This window comes from Primulina tabacum, chromosome 16 (genome assembly GCF_025594145.1).
Source record: "Primulina tabacum isolate GXHZ01 chromosome 16, ASM2559414v2, whole genome shotgun sequence".
In the NCBI taxonomy this organism is placed as follows: domain Eukaryota; kingdom Viridiplantae; phylum Streptophyta; class Magnoliopsida; order Lamiales; family Gesneriaceae; genus Primulina; species Primulina tabacum.
Window position 1 is genome coordinate 34,577,748 of NC_134565.1, and position 18,853 is coordinate 34,596,600.

At 32.2% G+C, this 18,853-nt stretch overlaps 2 protein-coding genes across 2 annotated transcripts; one reads left to right on the top strand and one right to left on the bottom strand.

The window, feature by feature from the left end:
* Window positions 1-763: 763 nt before the first annotated feature.
* Window positions 764-2,162, bottom strand: LOC142529782 (protein RGF1 INDUCIBLE TRANSCRIPTION FACTOR 1-like). The gene is made up of 4 exons (XM_075635420.1): window positions 2,085-2,162; window positions 1,730-1,978; window positions 1,507-1,647; window positions 764-1,164 (listed from the first exon to the last, which is right to left on the bottom strand). The coding sequence occupies exons 1-4, from the start codon at window positions 2,091-2,093 to the stop codon at window positions 862-864; spliced, it is 702 nt and encodes a 233-aa protein (XP_075491535.1). The 5' UTR covers window positions 2,094-2,162; the 3' UTR covers window positions 764-861.
* A 5,324-nt stretch (window positions 2,163-7,486) lies between these two features.
* Window positions 7,487-13,144, top strand: LOC142529092 (mitochondrial hydrolase YKR070W-like). Its single transcript, XM_075634487.1, has 12 exons — window positions 7,487-7,710; window positions 7,788-7,891; window positions 8,252-8,287; window positions 10,129-10,202; window positions 10,337-10,377; window positions 11,219-11,290; window positions 11,400-11,601; window positions 12,007-12,102; window positions 12,203-12,270; window positions 12,443-12,632; window positions 12,711-12,791; window positions 12,860-13,144. The coding sequence occupies exons 1-12, from the start codon at window positions 7,595-7,597 to the stop codon at window positions 12,914-12,916; spliced, it is 1,137 nt and encodes a 378-aa protein (XP_075490602.1). The 5' UTR covers window positions 7,487-7,594; the 3' UTR covers window positions 12,917-13,144.
* Window positions 13,145-18,853: the final 5,709 nt, after the last annotated feature.

Consider the following 18,853-nt stretch of genomic DNA (forward strand, 5'->3'; position numbering starts at 1 on the left):
TAAGTTACCATCATCATAATAATAAATTTAATAATATTAACATAATGAAATAGCAGGGTGATTCATGCTCAAATTAATCGCTCGCATAATCTCAAAAAATTAATCTTACACATGCATGTTGTCGTAAACACATTTATTATTTTGCTATATCGTATATTAGAGTTACTAATTTAAAAAAGAAAAAAATTACATTTTTGGTATTTTTATATTGTTAGATTTCAGATTTATGTTATATATTTTTTTCCTCTGCAATATAGTAATTTTTCTGACGTCGCGTCGACTTGATGATGACGTGATATCGACATAACGTCTACGTGTGTAGTCACATAAGTATACCCGATAAAAAATGACGGATGTTTCTAAATATTGAAAGATGACTAAGCTAAAAATCAACAACTTAAATGACTAAAATCACAAAAAAAAAAAAAAAACATATTAAACCAAAATTTCAATTTTCCGTTAAAAAATTTGAGTGCATGTGCACAATTGCATATAGTACACCACATCAGACAATGTATAAATAGTGAGTATGTCACATAAACGATTGATCCCAAAACGTTAGAAAAAACGAAGGTTAAATGCTAAATAGTTCAACTTACATTTGGAAGCCATGAAATTATTATTAACTCTGAATAATCACCTCTTTCAACAGTACTACATAGTTAAAATAATATTATATTTGGGGTAAAAATAAAGAAATGTTACACACCTCAACTTGGGAACTGGGAAGCACGTGGCAGTGATGCCATTGAGACAAAACACCCGACCAATATGATTTAAGAATTTAACTTAAAAGAGTCTCAAGAAAGTGAACAAGATTTCTTTAAGAAAAATAATATTGAATATTTATCATATTTTATTCTAACACAAAGGTGACCTATGGGGAATGCCTTTTCTCCTACTCATGCTTGTGGTCATGTCTTCATCTGTAACTTTATTAACCAATCTTCCACAAACATATAGTCCACTTCTCTTCTTCCTCACAAGCTCAGTGCAAGAGAAGCTCGCGTTATCGGAATCCGAGTCCGAGCTCAACGTCGTGTACATCGTCTGATCATCATCCCCCGTGTCTTGAGGAATGAAGAAATCTGGATTGAGTTGTAGGGTTTTGCATATTTTCAGGAATGGATAAAGATTCTTGTGGTGTTTAAGGACATAATCAACCTGATAGAAAAATTTAACAAAATTCATATAATGAAACTCATCTTAGCCAACATATAATAAAATTGTGGGAGTTGGGCTTGTTAATGGTTTCTTGATTCTTTGTTCTTTTATTAACAGTGGCTTCTTTTCCTAATATGTGAATCTGCAGTGAAGTTAAATTCAGTTGAATATTAATTTTATTTTGACAAGTCAATCAGCAATTAGCTGACTGCAACTTTAATCCAAACCAAGTATATAAGCATATTGATTCTATTAATAATTTGGGAAAATTGTATGATCAGTCGGAATAACCAATTATATGTATTCAAAGGAATCATATTTTTGAGATTCACATTAAGCTACCTTGCAACCAAGTGAGCAATGGATGAAGGGTTCTTGGAGGCTCCTATCACAAGAAGTGCAGTAGTTTCCAGACCCTTTGAACTGCCTGTTCTGTGGTCTTTTCTTGATAAACACCACCTTAGCAGCATTAATTGTATACGCCTGCACACGACATGAAACCGAAGCTAAGGTTGTGTTCATCTCAAGTTAAAATTCTAAACGATTTCGCAAAATCGAATATAACCTGAATGTTTGAGCAGTCCATCAGCTTCTCAAGATCTTCCAACCTAACAACTTCATGATACACATACCGACGAATCTGAAGTAGCCTGTGGGATCGATGAGAAGCCACGCAATGGGGGCAAATACTATTGCAACAATCCAAGCAGCAAATATTCTTTTCGTTTTTCTTGGAACTGTCGTGAATCGGGCAAGATGCGAAGAATTTCTGCACGTAGAGAGATTCCAGCCATGCAGGTTTGTCATGATGTTCCTAATTGTAATGAATACATACAAGTTCAATTTAGATCATAGCCGATGAAAATAGTGATTCAAAGAAGAAGAAAAAAACAGAGAGGTGTACACAAGATGCAACCTACCATGATCATGGAGTTTTCTTGATTTGTTTGGGTAGCACAAGAAAATGGTTTTTTTAAACTCGAGAAATGAAATAAAGGGTTAGGCTGTGGATGCCAATGACAATGCCATTTATGGGGTAATATAAAGGAGATGAGGAAATAAATTATTTTAAAGTATGTACAATACAAGAATATTTAATATAATATTAAATGTTTTTCCCCATTTTCTAGTGCATCTAGTTTAAGTAGCAGAGTTGGTCTTCTGTGAGACGGTCTTACGAATCTTTATCTGTGAGACGAGTCAACCCTGCCGATGTTCATAATAAAAAGTAATACTCTTAGCATAAAAATAATACTTTTTCATGGATGACCCAAATAAGAGATATGTCTCACAAAATTCGACCCGTGAGACCGTCTCACACAAGTTTTTGCCTAAGTGGCATGATTTTCAGTATGACACGGGTTTTGAATAGACTGTAACAATTCAATCTAAGCGACACTGTCTTAATTAAATTTGGGTAGAAAAGTAGACTAGATAATTTTAATTGTTCTATATGTGTGAGCTTACTTGTGAAAATTGTAGGATCTTAGTTAATTCTCCGGCTTACAATATGATATGAATTGATCAAATCAAGACTTTCTCGTAAGGCCCTCAAAATTTCCAAGGCATACCAAGTCAACCTGAAGAGAAGCCAAATAAAGCATGCTTAGCCTGTGGAGGCAAATAAATGAATAAGATAACGAAACTAGCACAAATCAGTTTAGTCCGTTATCTTTGATTTTTTTTTAAAAAATAATTTAGTCTTTTTTTGACATTGTAATATGACTCTGTAACAATCATTTATTCTAATTCTAACTATGTTAAAAATACAGGTGTTGTGATAGCATGTATGATTGATTATGATTGTGTATTTTCAAGTTAGAGTAGGTCTTTTGTGAGACGGTCTCACGAATCTTTATCTGTGAGACTGGTCAACCCCACCAATATTCACAATAAAAAGTAATATTCTTAGCATAAAAAATAATATTTTTTTCATAGATGATCCAAATAAGAGATCCGTCTCAGAAAATACGACTCGTGAGACCGTCTCACACAAATTTTTGCCTTCAAGTTAACAAGAATTTCGTTGACATAACTTAAGATATAAGATAACATTGCTAGAGACATCCAATCCATGTTTTGTGTCATTTTGTTTTTAGGGTTCGTTAGCCTTGTAATTTGATTCTTGATTATAGGGAGGGAGAGATTATTATTATTTAAAAAAAAAAAAGCAAAGAAATAATATATATTGAAAATATATGAGGAGAACGTGGGCACTATTCCCATGTCTCCCATTGGCTTCTTCTACACATATAAACTAATTTTCTCCACTCCTAGTGTTAGGAGCTTCAACACTAAACTATTTACTCTTTCTTGAAGAAGCTGTCATTTAAATTTTGCTTTTCAATTATCTCCTCTCTTCAATTCTAATCTTTCAATAAAACATACAAATATCTGTATTCAAATTTTTGTATCGACGATGATACTTACTTACATAGGAAAAAAAATGTTGTTGTTTCTTTTTCTTCGTCCTAATCTTTCGATTGTACATAGACAAATCTCTATTATACGGAAATTGGGAAATTTATCCTTAAAAAAAGAAAGATTTTAGGTATTTAATTTTTTCTTGACAAATATGATGATATATCACCTTTTTTTCATTTTTTAGACACTATTTAGAATTGTGTATTTATATGTTTCAATTACAGTATCAGGCCCCGTGAAAAGTCTAAAAGACATAACACCTATTAAAAAATATTAATAAACTCATATATCCTTATATTTTAAAACAAATCAAACATATATAACCCATGTATTTTTTAAAAACACTCGAACATTTTAACCTAATTTGTAAGGGGTTTTACGCCAGATTTTGAAAAACACGAGGTTTTAAATATAGTTAATTTTACACATGATATTTTTTGTATTGTTGATTTTTTGCTTGAGGTGTTGATGTAATTTTCCTATTATTAATACATCTTATATACTCAATTTTCTAGCGTGGTCCTAAATGTTGGACTGTGTTTTTTGCATATTAAAAGGCCGTGATTAAAAAAAGAAAAAGAAAATGTCAAATCAAAAATAAATTATGACCAAGATTATATTTTAGCTTAACCAATTAAAAGTATAATTTTTTTGAATATATATTTCGGAAAAAAAAAATTGATACTGAGAAAAAAATGGTTATCCAGCTATGTAGGATGATCGATTATCATTTTAACAAAAGTTAGAACTAGTGGTAACGATATAATTCTAATTATTTATAAAAAAAAATATAGCTGATTGTAATGATATAACGGTAACATTTTAAATCATACAACAGTTCAAATAACACGAATTGGTTGATCTCGAAAAAAGAAGAAGCACTTATTACACAAACAAGTTAGTATGTCCTTGCAAGAAAGCTGAGAAAAAAGATATTTCTAGGGAAAAAAATACATAAAATATGTACGATGGTTTGGTGTAAATACGTGTGAACCTAGTTATTTGGTAAGTCTATCGTGTCCCTTGCTTGTTTTTTTATTGACTTCAAATCTTTGTTTAAGATATGATCGTGTGATCTCTCTATTTGTTTGACTACACAGCTAAATAAATTTTAGATTGTATACTTTATATTTTCAAGGGGAAAAAATTTAAATACAAGTTGCTACTTTATTTATACTATCATTATCCGATTGAGATTTGTAAACATATTGAACTAAAAGAAATGCATACTTATCATAGGAGAAATTAGCAAATTTGTCGTGTAAATTGGTATATTTTTTGGTTTTGAGCCTCAAATGATTCAAAATTTGGTCATAGTGTAAATTGATTTATTTTTTGGTTTATTTTCATCGAAAATTGCTGATTAGTATCGGATATTATTGATAGATATTGTCGACAAGTCTATCTGTAATGCTAAAATCATATTTTGAATATTTGAAAGACTAAAAATCTAAAAATAGACTAAGTTAGATTACAATTTCATATGATTTATATGGAAAATTATTCTTAATTTGAAAGAAGAAACCACAGTTACACAATTAAATCAAGTTTTCATATATATTGGATTGAAGAAATGCGACATTAATGGTAGACTTTTGAAATATCGAGCCAATAAACAATTTGTATCGAATCCTTTGAATTAAATGATGTATTCCCGGAAGATATGAAATACTGATCAACTTCATTTCATAACTTATTATGGATCTTGGGTGAACTAATATATAAAGGATTTTTTTAAGGATTAATTTTAAGTAGTATTGATTCAATGTATTTGAAAGGAAAGAGGAAAAAATGTACAAGAAATTTGTTGGAATTCAAACATTTAGATAATTTTTGCCACGCTCCGAGATGAGGTTTAGTCGACATAAACGTTGTTTTACAACAACACAATTGAAAACAACAAGTCTCGTAATATAATATAAACCAAAAACCAGTTTATTACTCATAATCAATAATAAAATTGCTTTTACAACGTAGATTTTTAAAAGATAAAAATGTGCGGAATCATTTACAATTTACTAAGAAAAAACTAAAATAAACTTCTTGGTTCATCTTATTATCAGCCCCAAAATTGGTCTTGTTCATCTTCCTCGATTTCTTCTTCTGACTTATCTGAGGATGATAGAGTAAGGGGTGAGTGATATGATTGTCACTCATTAAGCGGTGGCCGTTCGAGCACATACATAAAAAATACACATGAATTTCGAAAACCACATATCATATCATGCATAACATGATTCTCATAACATGTCATCATCATAACCATAAACATAATTTTGGCCAAGGCACTGAAATTCCTCTGCTTTTTAGGTTTACTGATATCAGTCCTTAATTTTTACTACTCTAAGGAGACAAGACCATATAACGATCACAATCCTACCGTGTAAGGGCCACAAACATATCATGCATATTGGGATTTCCACCTATATCCAGTTGAATACTCACAGTACCCAAAACATAAAACATACGACAATCATATCACGAAAGAGTAGAAATAGAATAACGATACTCGACCAAAACTTTCAAAAATGAAATAATTCATGTACAAAATATTTTAAAACAAGCTCACTTACCTTAGACCGGAAGAAAACATGAATAACTCGGAAACCATAAAATAATCATGCAACCGACACTTTGAAAACACAACAGCAGATCTATAAAAAATAAGTCGCCTTATAAAACTCCTTGTGGCTTATTGAACTGTTGGATCGGGATTAAACTTTTACAGTACGTTCGTGAGTACATCAAATAAATTATGAACGGTGTAGATCGAGTTTGGAAGTCGTTTTAACCTGCTTATGGACAACAAACAATATGTATGTTGTTCTGGCCTAAAACCTGAGCAGTTTTTTTTAAGGTTATAAACAAAAAACTAACCGTTGGATGTGGCTGACATTTGGATATGTTATTCAAAACATATGAGAACATATTTTAAACGGATGAGATCGGATGAGCACCTGAGCGAGAGAAATAATTTTCTGAATTTGGACAAAATTCGATTACAACAGAGTTTTGGAGAGCAAAATTTTGAAAATATGGAGAAAAAACTTGAAAATTGAGGTGTAAATTTTGAATGAAAACTTCTTCTATTTATAGAGAGGTGGTAAAAAATTTACTATAATTCGATTGATATCCTTCCATAATTTGGAGATACTCTTTCCACAAATTTTGAGATACTCCTTCCATAAATATTGAGATGCTTTCTTGTTGAGAAAAACTGTCTTGTATTTAATATTTTCTTCCAATTAGGTGGATATCTAGCCTTAATTTATCGTGTATATTGCATTGGATTTCGAATTCCATGTATTTATTGGCTTGTAATTTCAAATATCAGGTATTATTAAATAATATTGAATTTATTATTTTTACAATAATATCATAATTCAAAAATATTCAGGTCTTTTCTTTCTTTACTGCGAATGGGAAGTCCCCTGCTTTTGCCTCTATCAGGCGATAGTCGACGTCAACCCGGAAGGAGGACTATCTCAATACCTAAACAGACTCCTCTCATTGGTTGAGAGGTTCTTCATGGTTATCATCTGATTGTTTGATCTCCCAACACTGGCCAAGAATAGGAACAGCTCGAATCCCTTACCTCTCACTAGTCTCTTGTACATATCTATATTTAAATAATTTCATTTTTAAAAATTTGGGTTCTTACATTTTGTTTTTGAGATATTTATATGACCATTGAACATTGACAACAAATATTAGATAAAGCCATAAACATCAACAATATATTTTAAAGAAGTAAAATTTTTTGCACACTAAAATTGAATAAAATTAGTATTTAATGTTGCATGTGTGAATACGATATTTTGTAGGTTTTATTTATTAATTAAATAATTAATGTTTTATGTGTGATTGTAAATTAGTATTATATCACCTATGTAATATTCCAAATCATTATTTTCCAATTATCGGCAAGAGTTCAATCAGAGTGGCGCTTTTTTCGTAGTTGGAGTTTAATCAGAGGGGCGCTTTCTGATCAAAGAGAAGGAGGAAGATGAAGAAAGTTCTCCAAATATTGAGTAACGCGGCAACTTCGCGACATAGAACCTGTTCAAAATCCCTCAGTCGCTTCCTTTCGTGGCGTCAATTCCACTCCGATCCTTCTCAATTGTACTGATTTTCTCGTCATTTCTATGCATTTGAACTTATTTTGATAATTGTTTCCAAAATCAAGTTTTTCTTTTTAGGGCATCGTTCGGCATCGCCTTTGACATTGATGGTGTTATTCTACGAGGACACACTCCCATTGGTGGCTCTCCACAGGCTCTACGTAGACTCTACGATCCTTCCGGTGAGGTAATTCCTTCTAGTGTATTTCTCTAATGACGTTGGGGATTTTCTAGCGGAAACTACTCGTTTTTTTCCTTGTTTGGTGATGATGTTTGTGTTAGAAGTGGTTAATTTTTGTTTTTGTTAGGAATGACGTGGAAAGTTCCGAAGCTTTAGTTTTTTTGTGGATCATTTGAAGAAACATTTGCTACACCAAAACTCAAAGATTCCTTTTAAAAAAAACTTAAAGAATTCCTGTGCATAGCATCTGCATGAACTAATTTCATGTTTGGGGCCTTGTTATCCTTCTGATCGAAATTATGAAACTATTTGAAACAATTCGTATGTTGTTTAACTCGGACTATTATTATTCTGATGGCAGGTGCCTTGAGAATCCCCTATGTCTTCTTAACTAATGGTACGTGGCTCACGTATTCCTTCTTGCTTAATAGATTATGTTCGTGCTTGTGAGCTTGTCTATTTATTCGAAGTTGTTATCATATTCATAATTTAGTTTCTCACAATCTTCCCTTTATAATATAGTGCGATATTGGTTTCTTCTTTTATTGCTACCTCTCATCTCCAGAAGTAAGTTTTTGTTCAACTTCAAGTGATACTTCTCCTAATGCTATGCATACTGGGTAATTGTGGAAGGACTAAGGAGTGTGTTTTTGTTCTTGCTTATGTTGTTTTAGTTTTAGTTTATTGGAGAAACAACTTTTTTTGGAAAAACAAATGAAAAAATGACTATCTGGGCATTCTAAAAAATAATTATGTGAAAAAAAATTGGTGGCTGTTTTGAGAAACAGTTAGAATTATTGTTGAAATGATTCAAAAGGATATTGGGGATTAGTGTGTTACATTCTTTGTTAGATACCTTTTATATTTAAATAAAAATAAAGAATATAATAAATTATACTAAGATATATTAATTCGAAATAAAAAATATATGCACATATATAAGTTAAAATAATAGAATAACTAACATAAAAAACTATATATTGAAAAAAGTTGTCATAGTTCATTATTTACATTGATATAAAAAGAATTGCAGTAAATATAGATCATTAAACAACAAAAATAACATATTTTTGATATAATGTAAAAGGATCATTTTTGGGGTGTGTCTGTCTGTTGTTCATTCATAAGTTGTTCCTTCCACAAATGGGCCCAATTTGTATGTGTTTTTCCTTCTTTTTTTTCTATTATTTCTTCCTGCTCATCTTTACATGCTAGTGTTAGCTTGTCAGCATTAAAATTTGGAGACCTCTTGTTTTTCATTGCTTCAGATCGATTCTTAATACTGTACGGTTCTATACCCTGGGTTCCTTTTTCTCCTTGTGGTACTTTTTATATGTAAATGCTTTTCCTGTTGGGAAACGAGGGTCATCTGTCAAATTAAATTTGCATTTGGATTTTATTCTTACCATTCACAACTAAATGGTTTATATAATATTTATGACATGATAATTTTTTTATTTTAAAAATTGATGGTATATTATGGTATGTTGGTCAAACCTGGTGGTATTGCATTCTTTCTTCGAGTTTTTCCATCTACAAACATGGGAAAAGTTCACGTTTCTGGGCTTTTAATATGTATCGTGCTTTATAGTATGATGTGTTAGCTTGTCAGCATTAAAATTTGTAGACCTCTTGTTTTTCATTACTTCAGATCGATTCTTAATATTGTATGGTTCTATACCTTGGGTTTCTTTTTTCTCCTTATGGTACTTGTAAATGCTTTTCCTACTAGGAAACGAGGGTCATCGATCAAGTTGAATTTGCATTTGGATTTTGTTCTTACCATTCACAACTAAACGGTTTATATAATATTTATGACGATAATTTTTTCTTTTAAAAAATGATGGTATATTATGGTATGTTGGTCAAACCTGGTGGCGTTACATTCCTTCTTCAAGTTTTTCCAATCTACAAACATGGGAAAAGTTCCTGTTTCTGGGCTTTTACTACTTATCGTGGTTTATAGTACGATGTGCTTGGTTATGCTTTTGTTTATTATCTAACCTTTTCTTTTCGAACTCTAACTTCAATCACTGCTGCTGAAGTTCACTTGAAAACATGAAGACTGGATATAAAGTAATTTAAAATCCGTAAACTATCTGTATATACTTATGGAACCATTGCTTTATCCAAAACTGCTTATCGATCAGCTTCACATTTTAGTGTTTTGATATGTTTGGTATTACATGACCTTCTCATAAAAATATGATTTGAGGACTTACGCATTCTTACAAACAGGAGGTGGTGTTCCTGAATCCAAAAGAGCAACAGAGTTGACCAAATTATTGAGTGTCCATGTTCTGCCTGCACAGGTTTTACAAACTGATCTTTCATCTTTTCCATTTTTGTTGTCTATATCTAACTGCTGTGATGTGTGAAACCTCATTCATCACCTCTAAATTTAAAAAAATTTGACCGATTTGACATTAACCAACTCCTGGCATAGGTCATTCAAGGACATTCACCTTTCAAGAATCTAGCGCCGAGGTATTCTGTTTGTCCTGCACGATTTAGACGTATTTGGCTCATGATGATGATTCGTGATAGGAAAACATTTTGTCAGCACTCTCTGGGTAAAATTGATCATCCTTTTTTTACAAAGCCACTCAGCTATTGTTAGAAACTACTGCTGTTCTCACCAGTTTCATCTAGGCAGAATCTGCACTCTAAAAATGTAAAATGATTAAGATTTTCTCAACTTAAAAGATTATATTATATTTAAACAGTTTAAGATGGCAAATGCTATATTTACCTTAGGTTGAAGGAAACGAAATTTTGAAAATTTGTGGATAGATTGAAGATGTAACTTGACAAGTGTAGGGGCTATTAAGGAAAAGATAAGGAAGAATTCTTCGAATGATTGCTAGTAACTCACATAAATCACAAAGCGGCGTTCTTCTCTAATTTGTAACCATTTTTTTCCTCCCAAACATTTTTGGCATTTGGCTATGCTCAAAATTATGTTGATGCCAAGATATAGTTTCACACAACACGACCTTTTTTCCTGCAAAATGTATAATATCCTCCTTGAGAAGTTTGTCTGGATATCTTTTGGCTAGGGTTCCTTCTTAACTACTGGTGTCTAGCAAGAAGATCTAAGCTATTAATTTTCCCAGACATTTGGTAAAGATGTAGAGTTTGTCTGACTTCTATTTTAATATGTAAACAATGGAGGTGCTACATATTATAATGTTGCAGCATGGAAGTCAGAATTCTTCTTTGATATTTTATCCGTACTTATTAATAGAAACTTGTGATAGGAGCCAGAGTCCTCAAGATCAAAAGTCGATCGTAGTTCAGTGAATCATCTTTCCTCTTCCATATGTAGGTTTGAGAATGAACTCATTATTGCGGTCGGAAAAGGAGAACCTGCAGCAGTGATGTCTGAGTATGGTTTCAAGTAAATTATCCTTCTATTACTCTCTTTTCTTCATTTTCTTTGTCTATCCTTGCACACTTCTTCAGCATGGCCACTGTTCTTCTGATTGGTTTGTGTCCTTGATATTCAGAAATGTTATCTCCATAGATCAATATGCTTCGTATTTCGAGAACATCGATCCACTATCTCATTTTAAGCATTGGACGAACCAACTAGCTAGCTACGATAAATGTTCTTCCAAAGAAAAGGGAATGCGAAATGATCCTTGTTCAGAGCGAGTCAAAGCGGTCTTTATTGTTAGCGATTCTGTTGATTGGAGCAGGGACATCCAGGTGTTTCTTTATGTTAATACTTAATATTGCTTAAATTTCTATGGAAAGGTGTTGCCCTTATCCAGATGGGTGTTTTTTGCTTCAGTATACTCGGCCATGAGATAGAATAGTTATACCGCCAAAATATGTCTGGTTATTTGCCTTGGTGTTAGGATTAACAGATATTTTAACCTGTTGATGGCTGCATATCAATGATATATCATCATCTAAACTAATCCTAATTAACTGGGTCTCTGGACTGACATAGACTCGTACTTGGCTTTTAAGAGGAACTTGTTCATCGCGTGGGCCCCACCCCCTTGCATGTAATACGGATGTGCATTAGCTTGATCGTGAAAGTTTCTGTTAAATTATTATCACATACCATTGAAGATCTAAACTCTTGGTTGATCGAACCAATTACAGGTTTTATGTGACATTCTAAGCACTGGAGGTCTTCCTGGAAAAGAGAGATCAAGCCAACCACCATTGTATTTCGCAAATGATGACCTTTCGTATCAGGTTTGGTTTGCTTGCTGTATAGTTTTAAAGTTCTTGTATTAGATTTGAATTTTACTTGTATTTTAAATTGAATTTACTAATGAAGAGCTACCAAAGATAGGGTCTGTTTCCCACCGAACGTCTTGGGATGGGTGCTTTCAGAATTGCATTAGAATCTATCTACAACAGGTAAGGCTTTGAAATTGAGTACAACTATGTAGCTCTAGTACATCTGGATGGTTTGATGAGATACACTTGTAACATTTTGACAGAACTACTTCAAGAATTTCTTTTCCATTATCACTTACAGATATTTACTTTAGATCAATATATTAGAAGCTACTGAGACATATCTATGCAGTACCAACAGTAAAGCTATGCAATATACATCTTATGGAAAACCAAATCCTTCTGTATTCAAGAATGCCGAAAATGTACTCATGCAAGTTGAACGTGCTACTATTAGACATCACAATATCGAGCAAATTCCTTTCAAAACCTTTTACATGATCGGGGACAACCCTTCGGTTGACATTAGAGGGGCTAAGGAGGTCTGTTCTCAAAGCCAACTAAATTTAATCTTTATCAAGTATGAAGATATGGTATTTCATTTACTTCCCAATTCACAGGCGGGGCATCCTTGGTTTTCTATCTTGACGAGGACTGGAGTTTTCAAGGGGACGAAGCATATCTTATATCCAGCAGATATTGTAAATTAGTTCTTATGAATTGTTTTTGCCAACTTCAGACAATTTTTTTTTACTTTTTCTGCTTGCAGGTAGTTGACACTGTAGAAGAGGCAGTGGATTACATTTTGAGAAGGGAGTCATTTTAACCTCATTCATCGTAAATGCTTTTCACATCGCCTCCGGCCATGTTCCCTTTTGGATTATATGTTTAGAGTTGGATTTTAGTCAATTTATCATCTAGTTATTGTGGTGCATCATAGGTGCTGGCATTCGTCAAATCTATTAAGATTCTACATTGAAATTTCTTGAATTTTAATTCCATTTATTTTACTGCCTTCTGATCCATCTTTTCACTGGAACATGGCAAGTTTTTAGAGAGTAATGTTAACCACAATAAGCCTAATCTATGGATCTAACATAGTTTGATTCCGAGACTCGCCTAAAACCTATCTGAGTGGCAGGAGGACCACAATCACTCAGGGTCAGCTTAGGTCATAACTGATGAGTTTTTTCAAGAAGAAACTGATATTTGATTAGGTTTGAAGTTGTAAATAAAAAAAATTCGGTGTAAAAAAATGTCTCTTTTGCTTCGGTTCCACAAAATAAAAAGGCTTTGTTTCAATACCATGTTCGAATATAAAATTGTTTTGTTCTTTTTTTTAAAAAAAAAAATTATGTACTTCATATTTTTTTTAAAAAAAACAAAGTAACTTTATCAGTTGGATTTCAAAATGATACATATAAGGTGAATAAGTGTGATTGTTCCTTCTTGGGTCATAGCTATCAGCGGTTGGATCATTTCATTATATTTGGTTAATTTTGACACAAAAGTATTTTTTCTTCGAATAATGTTTCTTAAACTAGATATTTTTAAAATGTTTCAACAAACTATTTGACTCGATTAATTTTTAAAATTATAATGATAATAGCTATCATTATTTCAAAATTATTATTATTATTATTATTCAATTGAAAATTGCGTGTTTCCAATTAATTATTAAGTTTTAGTATTGGTGTTTACTTACTTATTAAATAGATTTAATATGATTTGACTAATTATTACATCATTATGACATAACATAATTTCCTATCTAACGGATCTCCAACCCGACACGTGAAAATATTGTTTTTTATGTCAAAATTTTTACTTTTCGATTCATCTAATGACTGGATCCATCCATTTCACATTTCGATTGGTACATATAGTTATTGTCTGCTAACAAAAAGTCTAAATGAGCTATACATCGAGCTATTTTGACCTGATTTTCAGATATCTGGTTCTCTCATGTGATTTTCAGTTTAATGTATCGATTTTGAAAGAGGCTCGATTTCAGTTTGTTACATATCAATCAATTTAGCAACTAAATTACAAAATATTATGAATATTTGATTTTCGTATTAAAAAACAAACAAACGTAGAGACTATATTTAAGTTCTATAACTCAAATAATCTATAAATATGACATCCTAAATTAAGATTAATTTACATTTTCAAATACGTCTCCGCTCTTGGTTCCGATTCCAATTTCGAAACCATAACCAAACTTAAGGAAATAGATCCAATTTTAAATTTATTTATCACGAATATTCGATCCGACCCAACTCATAAAAAAATGTCGCTTTTTATGTCAAAAGTGATACTTTTTAAACTAATTATGGATCGAATCAACCCGTTATTAATAAAAGAAACTGTTCAGGTCTAGACCAGAAAAACAAATATTTATAATTTTGGTTCTGTTGAAAAATATATTTAAAATGTATGTATTGAATATTTGAATGTTGAAAATAAGAGTTGTAAATATTGAAAATTAGTGTGTGATGATGTAGGTAATGATGTATTTTATTTTTGGATTATTTGTAAAGATTTCCTATAAATAGATCTCTCATTTGTGAAGAAAATTACAATTGAGTAGAGAGAAAAATATTATAAAGTGTGTAGTTTGGTAAATTTTGAGAGTTTGAGATTTTTACTTTTTACCATAAATTTTTACTTTTTCACAACACGTTATCAGCACGAAGCTCTAAAAGTCCTACATACTTTTCCAAGCTCCAAACAGAAGAAAAAGGTAACAAAAATAATTATATTTATTTTACTGTTATTTATTTATTGTGTATTTATTTAATATACAATATAATGTTATTATTAGAAATAATAAAAATAAATTTTTCATAAACTTGTTATAAATCCTGGGAGGATGTTAAGACGACATCCCACACTCCCGGTAAGGGATACGACAAGTATAAAAGCCTATAAGGTTTTTAAACAAAATAAATTATGACACTCATTATAATATTATGATATGATATACATAATTATTTAAACATGTCTAATATTATATATATCATATTATTACCATAAAATTATACAAATACATACCTTTATTTTTTTATACCCCAACGGTCATAAATGGTAAAAAACGGCTAGTTTTTGCCCTATAAATATGATCTCACAAACACATTCCATCACTCCAACTTTCTCTTCTTCTCTAAAAATTATTCATCATCAAATTTTTCGAAGAAAAAAGAAGATGGCTTTCTCAATGATATTTTTAATTATTTTGGTTGTCATACTCACGAGTCTTGTATTTATCGGAGAATATCCTCCTCGTGCGTTTTCTTTATTTTTACAAATACTTGTACTTGTTGTTTATCCGTTACTTTGTATTGCAATAATTATTAACTAATAAAATGCATCGTAATTTTTTTTAGTACCACCATGTCAAATTTAACAAAGCTCGAATTTGTTGCGCTCGACATCACGGGAAAGAATTATATGCCATGGACTCTAGATGTAGAAATGCATCTTGAGTCATTGGTTCTAAGCGAGACCATTAAAGAAAATGGCATATGCACGTCACAAGAAAAGGCAAGAGCCATGATATTTTTGCGTCGACATCTCGACGATGGATTGAAATGTGAATATCTGACTGAAAAAAATCCCATGGCTTTGTGGAAGGGATTAAAAGAAAGATTCGAACATATAAGAGAAGTTATACTTCCGACCGCCCGGGATGAATGGAATACATTGAGATTCCAATACTTTAAAAAAGTCAGTGATTACAATTCGACGATGTATAGAATAATCTCGCAATTAAAATTTTGTGGACATGAGGTCACAGAATCTGAGATGCTTGAAAAAACATTTTCCACGTTTCATGCATCAAATATTACTCTACAGCAACAATATAGAGTACGTGGATTCGCGAGATATTCTGAACTCATCGCCTGTCTTCTTGTGGCGGAAAAAAACAACGAGCTATTAATGAGAAATCATCAGTCCCGACCCACTGGATCAACAGCATTTCCAGAAGTAAATGCTGTAAATAAAAATGAATTTAAACCTGGAAACCAAAATCAAATTCAAAGACAAGGTTTTGGTCGAGGTCGAGGTCGTGGACGCGGACGTGGACGTGGACGTGGAATTGGCCGTGGTCGTGGTCAAGGCCGTGGTTTTGAAAATAATCGAGATAGTTATTTTTATAACTCATCTCAAAAGAACGTCCCAAACCATCCACAGAAAAGACATCATGAGAATACAAGTGTTAATGAGAAGCACTCAAAAAGATATGAAAGTTCTTGTTACAGATGTGGTACTCCAGGACATTGGTCCAAAGTTTGTCGAGCCCCTGAGCACCTTTGTAAACTTTATAAAGAATCATTAAAGGGGAAAGAAAAGGAGACCAACTTCACTGAACGCAGTGACCGTTTAAGTGATTCAACTCATTTTGATGCTGGTGATTTTATGAATGATTTCTCTGGAAATGATCAATATGTTGGTGGGATAGAAATGAACAATATTGATGCTGCAGATTTTCTCAACGATTTCTCTGAAAATGAACAATATAATGGTAGAATATAAATGTACAATAATCTATTTTTCATGTATTCATAGAATAATGTTTTATTGTATAATTATGATTTGTGTTATATTTAAATATATATTGCAAGTAATTTATTTTATTGCATATTTTTTTTTGAAGTTCAAATATGGAAAATGCTATGAGCAAAGCTGAAGTTTGCATACCCGATAGTGGTATAACGCACACTATCCTCCGAGATAAAAGATATTTCTTGGAACTAAAACCAACAAAAACAACGGTGAATACAATATCAGGTCCTGTAGACTTGATTAAAGGATGTGGTAAAGCACAATTTTTGTTACCTAATGGTACAAAATTTTTGATCAATGATGTTTTATATTCACCACAATCGAAAAGAAATTTGTTGAGTTTTAATGATATATATTCCCATGGGTATGATACTCAAACAATGAATGAAGGGAATGAGAAATATATGTGTCTTATCACATATAAATCAGGAAAGAAATATGTGATTGAAAAACTACCAATGCTCCCTACTGGATTGCATTATACACATATAAGTCCCATTGAATCAAACATGGTAGTTGATAATTCTTCGATATTAACCAATTGACATGATCGATTGGGACATCCTGGTTCAACAATGATGCGAAGAATTATAGAAAATACACATGGTCATCCACTGAAAGACCAGGAGATCTTTCAGAATAATAAGTTTCAATGTAAAGCATGTTCTCTTGGAAAACTTATTATAAGACCATCACCAGTCAAAATCCAAACTGAATCACCAATGTTTCTTGAACGTATTCAGGGTGATATTTGTGGACCAATCCATCCACCATGTGGACCATTCAGATACTTTATGGTATTGATTGATGCCTCCAGCAGATGGTCACATGTATGTTTATTATCAACTCGAAATGTTGCATTTGCAAGATTACTTGCTCAAATAATAAAATTGAGGAATCAATTTCCCGATTATACAATCAAGAAAATTAGACTTGATAATGCTGGTGAATTTACTTCCCAAACTTTCAATGATTATTGTATGTCTATGGGAATCATTGTTGAGCATCCTGTTGCTCATGTACATACACAGAATGGATTGGCTGAATCATTGATTAAACGTCTGCAAATGATTGCTAGATCAATGATTATGAAAACAAAGCTCCCTATTTCTATATGGGGACATGCAATTTTACACGCTGCTTCATTAATTCGCATCAGACCAAGTGCATATCATAAATACTCCCCATTGCAGCTTGCATTTGGTAAAGAACCAGACATTTCTCATCTGAGAATTTTTGGATGTATGGTGTATGTGCCTATTGCACCACCGCAACGAAAGAAAATGGGACCTCAAAGAAAGGTTGGAATTTATATCGGTTATGATAGTCCATCAATCATTCGATATCTTGAACCTCAGACAGGCGACGTGTTCACAGCACGTTTTGCTGATTGTCATTTTAATGAGGAAATCTTCCCAATGTTAGGGGGAGAACAGAAACATACCGAAAAGGAAATTACATGGCATGTATCATCATTGTTACATCTGGATCCAAGAACAAAACAATGTGAAAAAGATGTACAACAAATTGTACACTTGCAAAGAATAGCAAATCAAATACCAGATGCATTTGCAGACACAAAAGGGGTAACTAAATCATATATACATGCTGCAAATGCCCCTGCTCGAATTGAAATTCCAAAGAAACAAATGGAAGATACTCATGATGTCATTAAACGCCTGAAGCGTGGAAGGCCAGTCGGTTCTAAGGATAAAAATCCTCGAAAAAAAAAGTTCATAGAGAAACACGATGATCACAAAATAAAGAATGACGTTTCTGAAGAAACACATGATGATCACAAAATAGAGAATGGTGTTCCTGAAGAAACACATGATGATGAAAATGTTCTGTCAGAACCATAAACTGACGAGAATCATGAAATCTCTATCAATTATATTAATACTGGAAAAATATGGAACCGAAAAGATATAGATGAAATTGATGATATATTTTCTTATAATGTGGCAATCGACATCATAAATGATAACGAAGATCATGAACCAAAATCTTTTGGTGAATGTAAAAATCGGCAGGATTGGATAAAATGGAAATATGCCATCCAGGTTGGATTAAATTCGCTAAATAAACATAATGTTTTTGGACCTATAGTCCTTACACCTGAAGGTGTAAAACCTGTTGGATACAAATGGGTTTTTATTCGAAAGCGAAATGAGAAAAATGAAATAGTAAGATA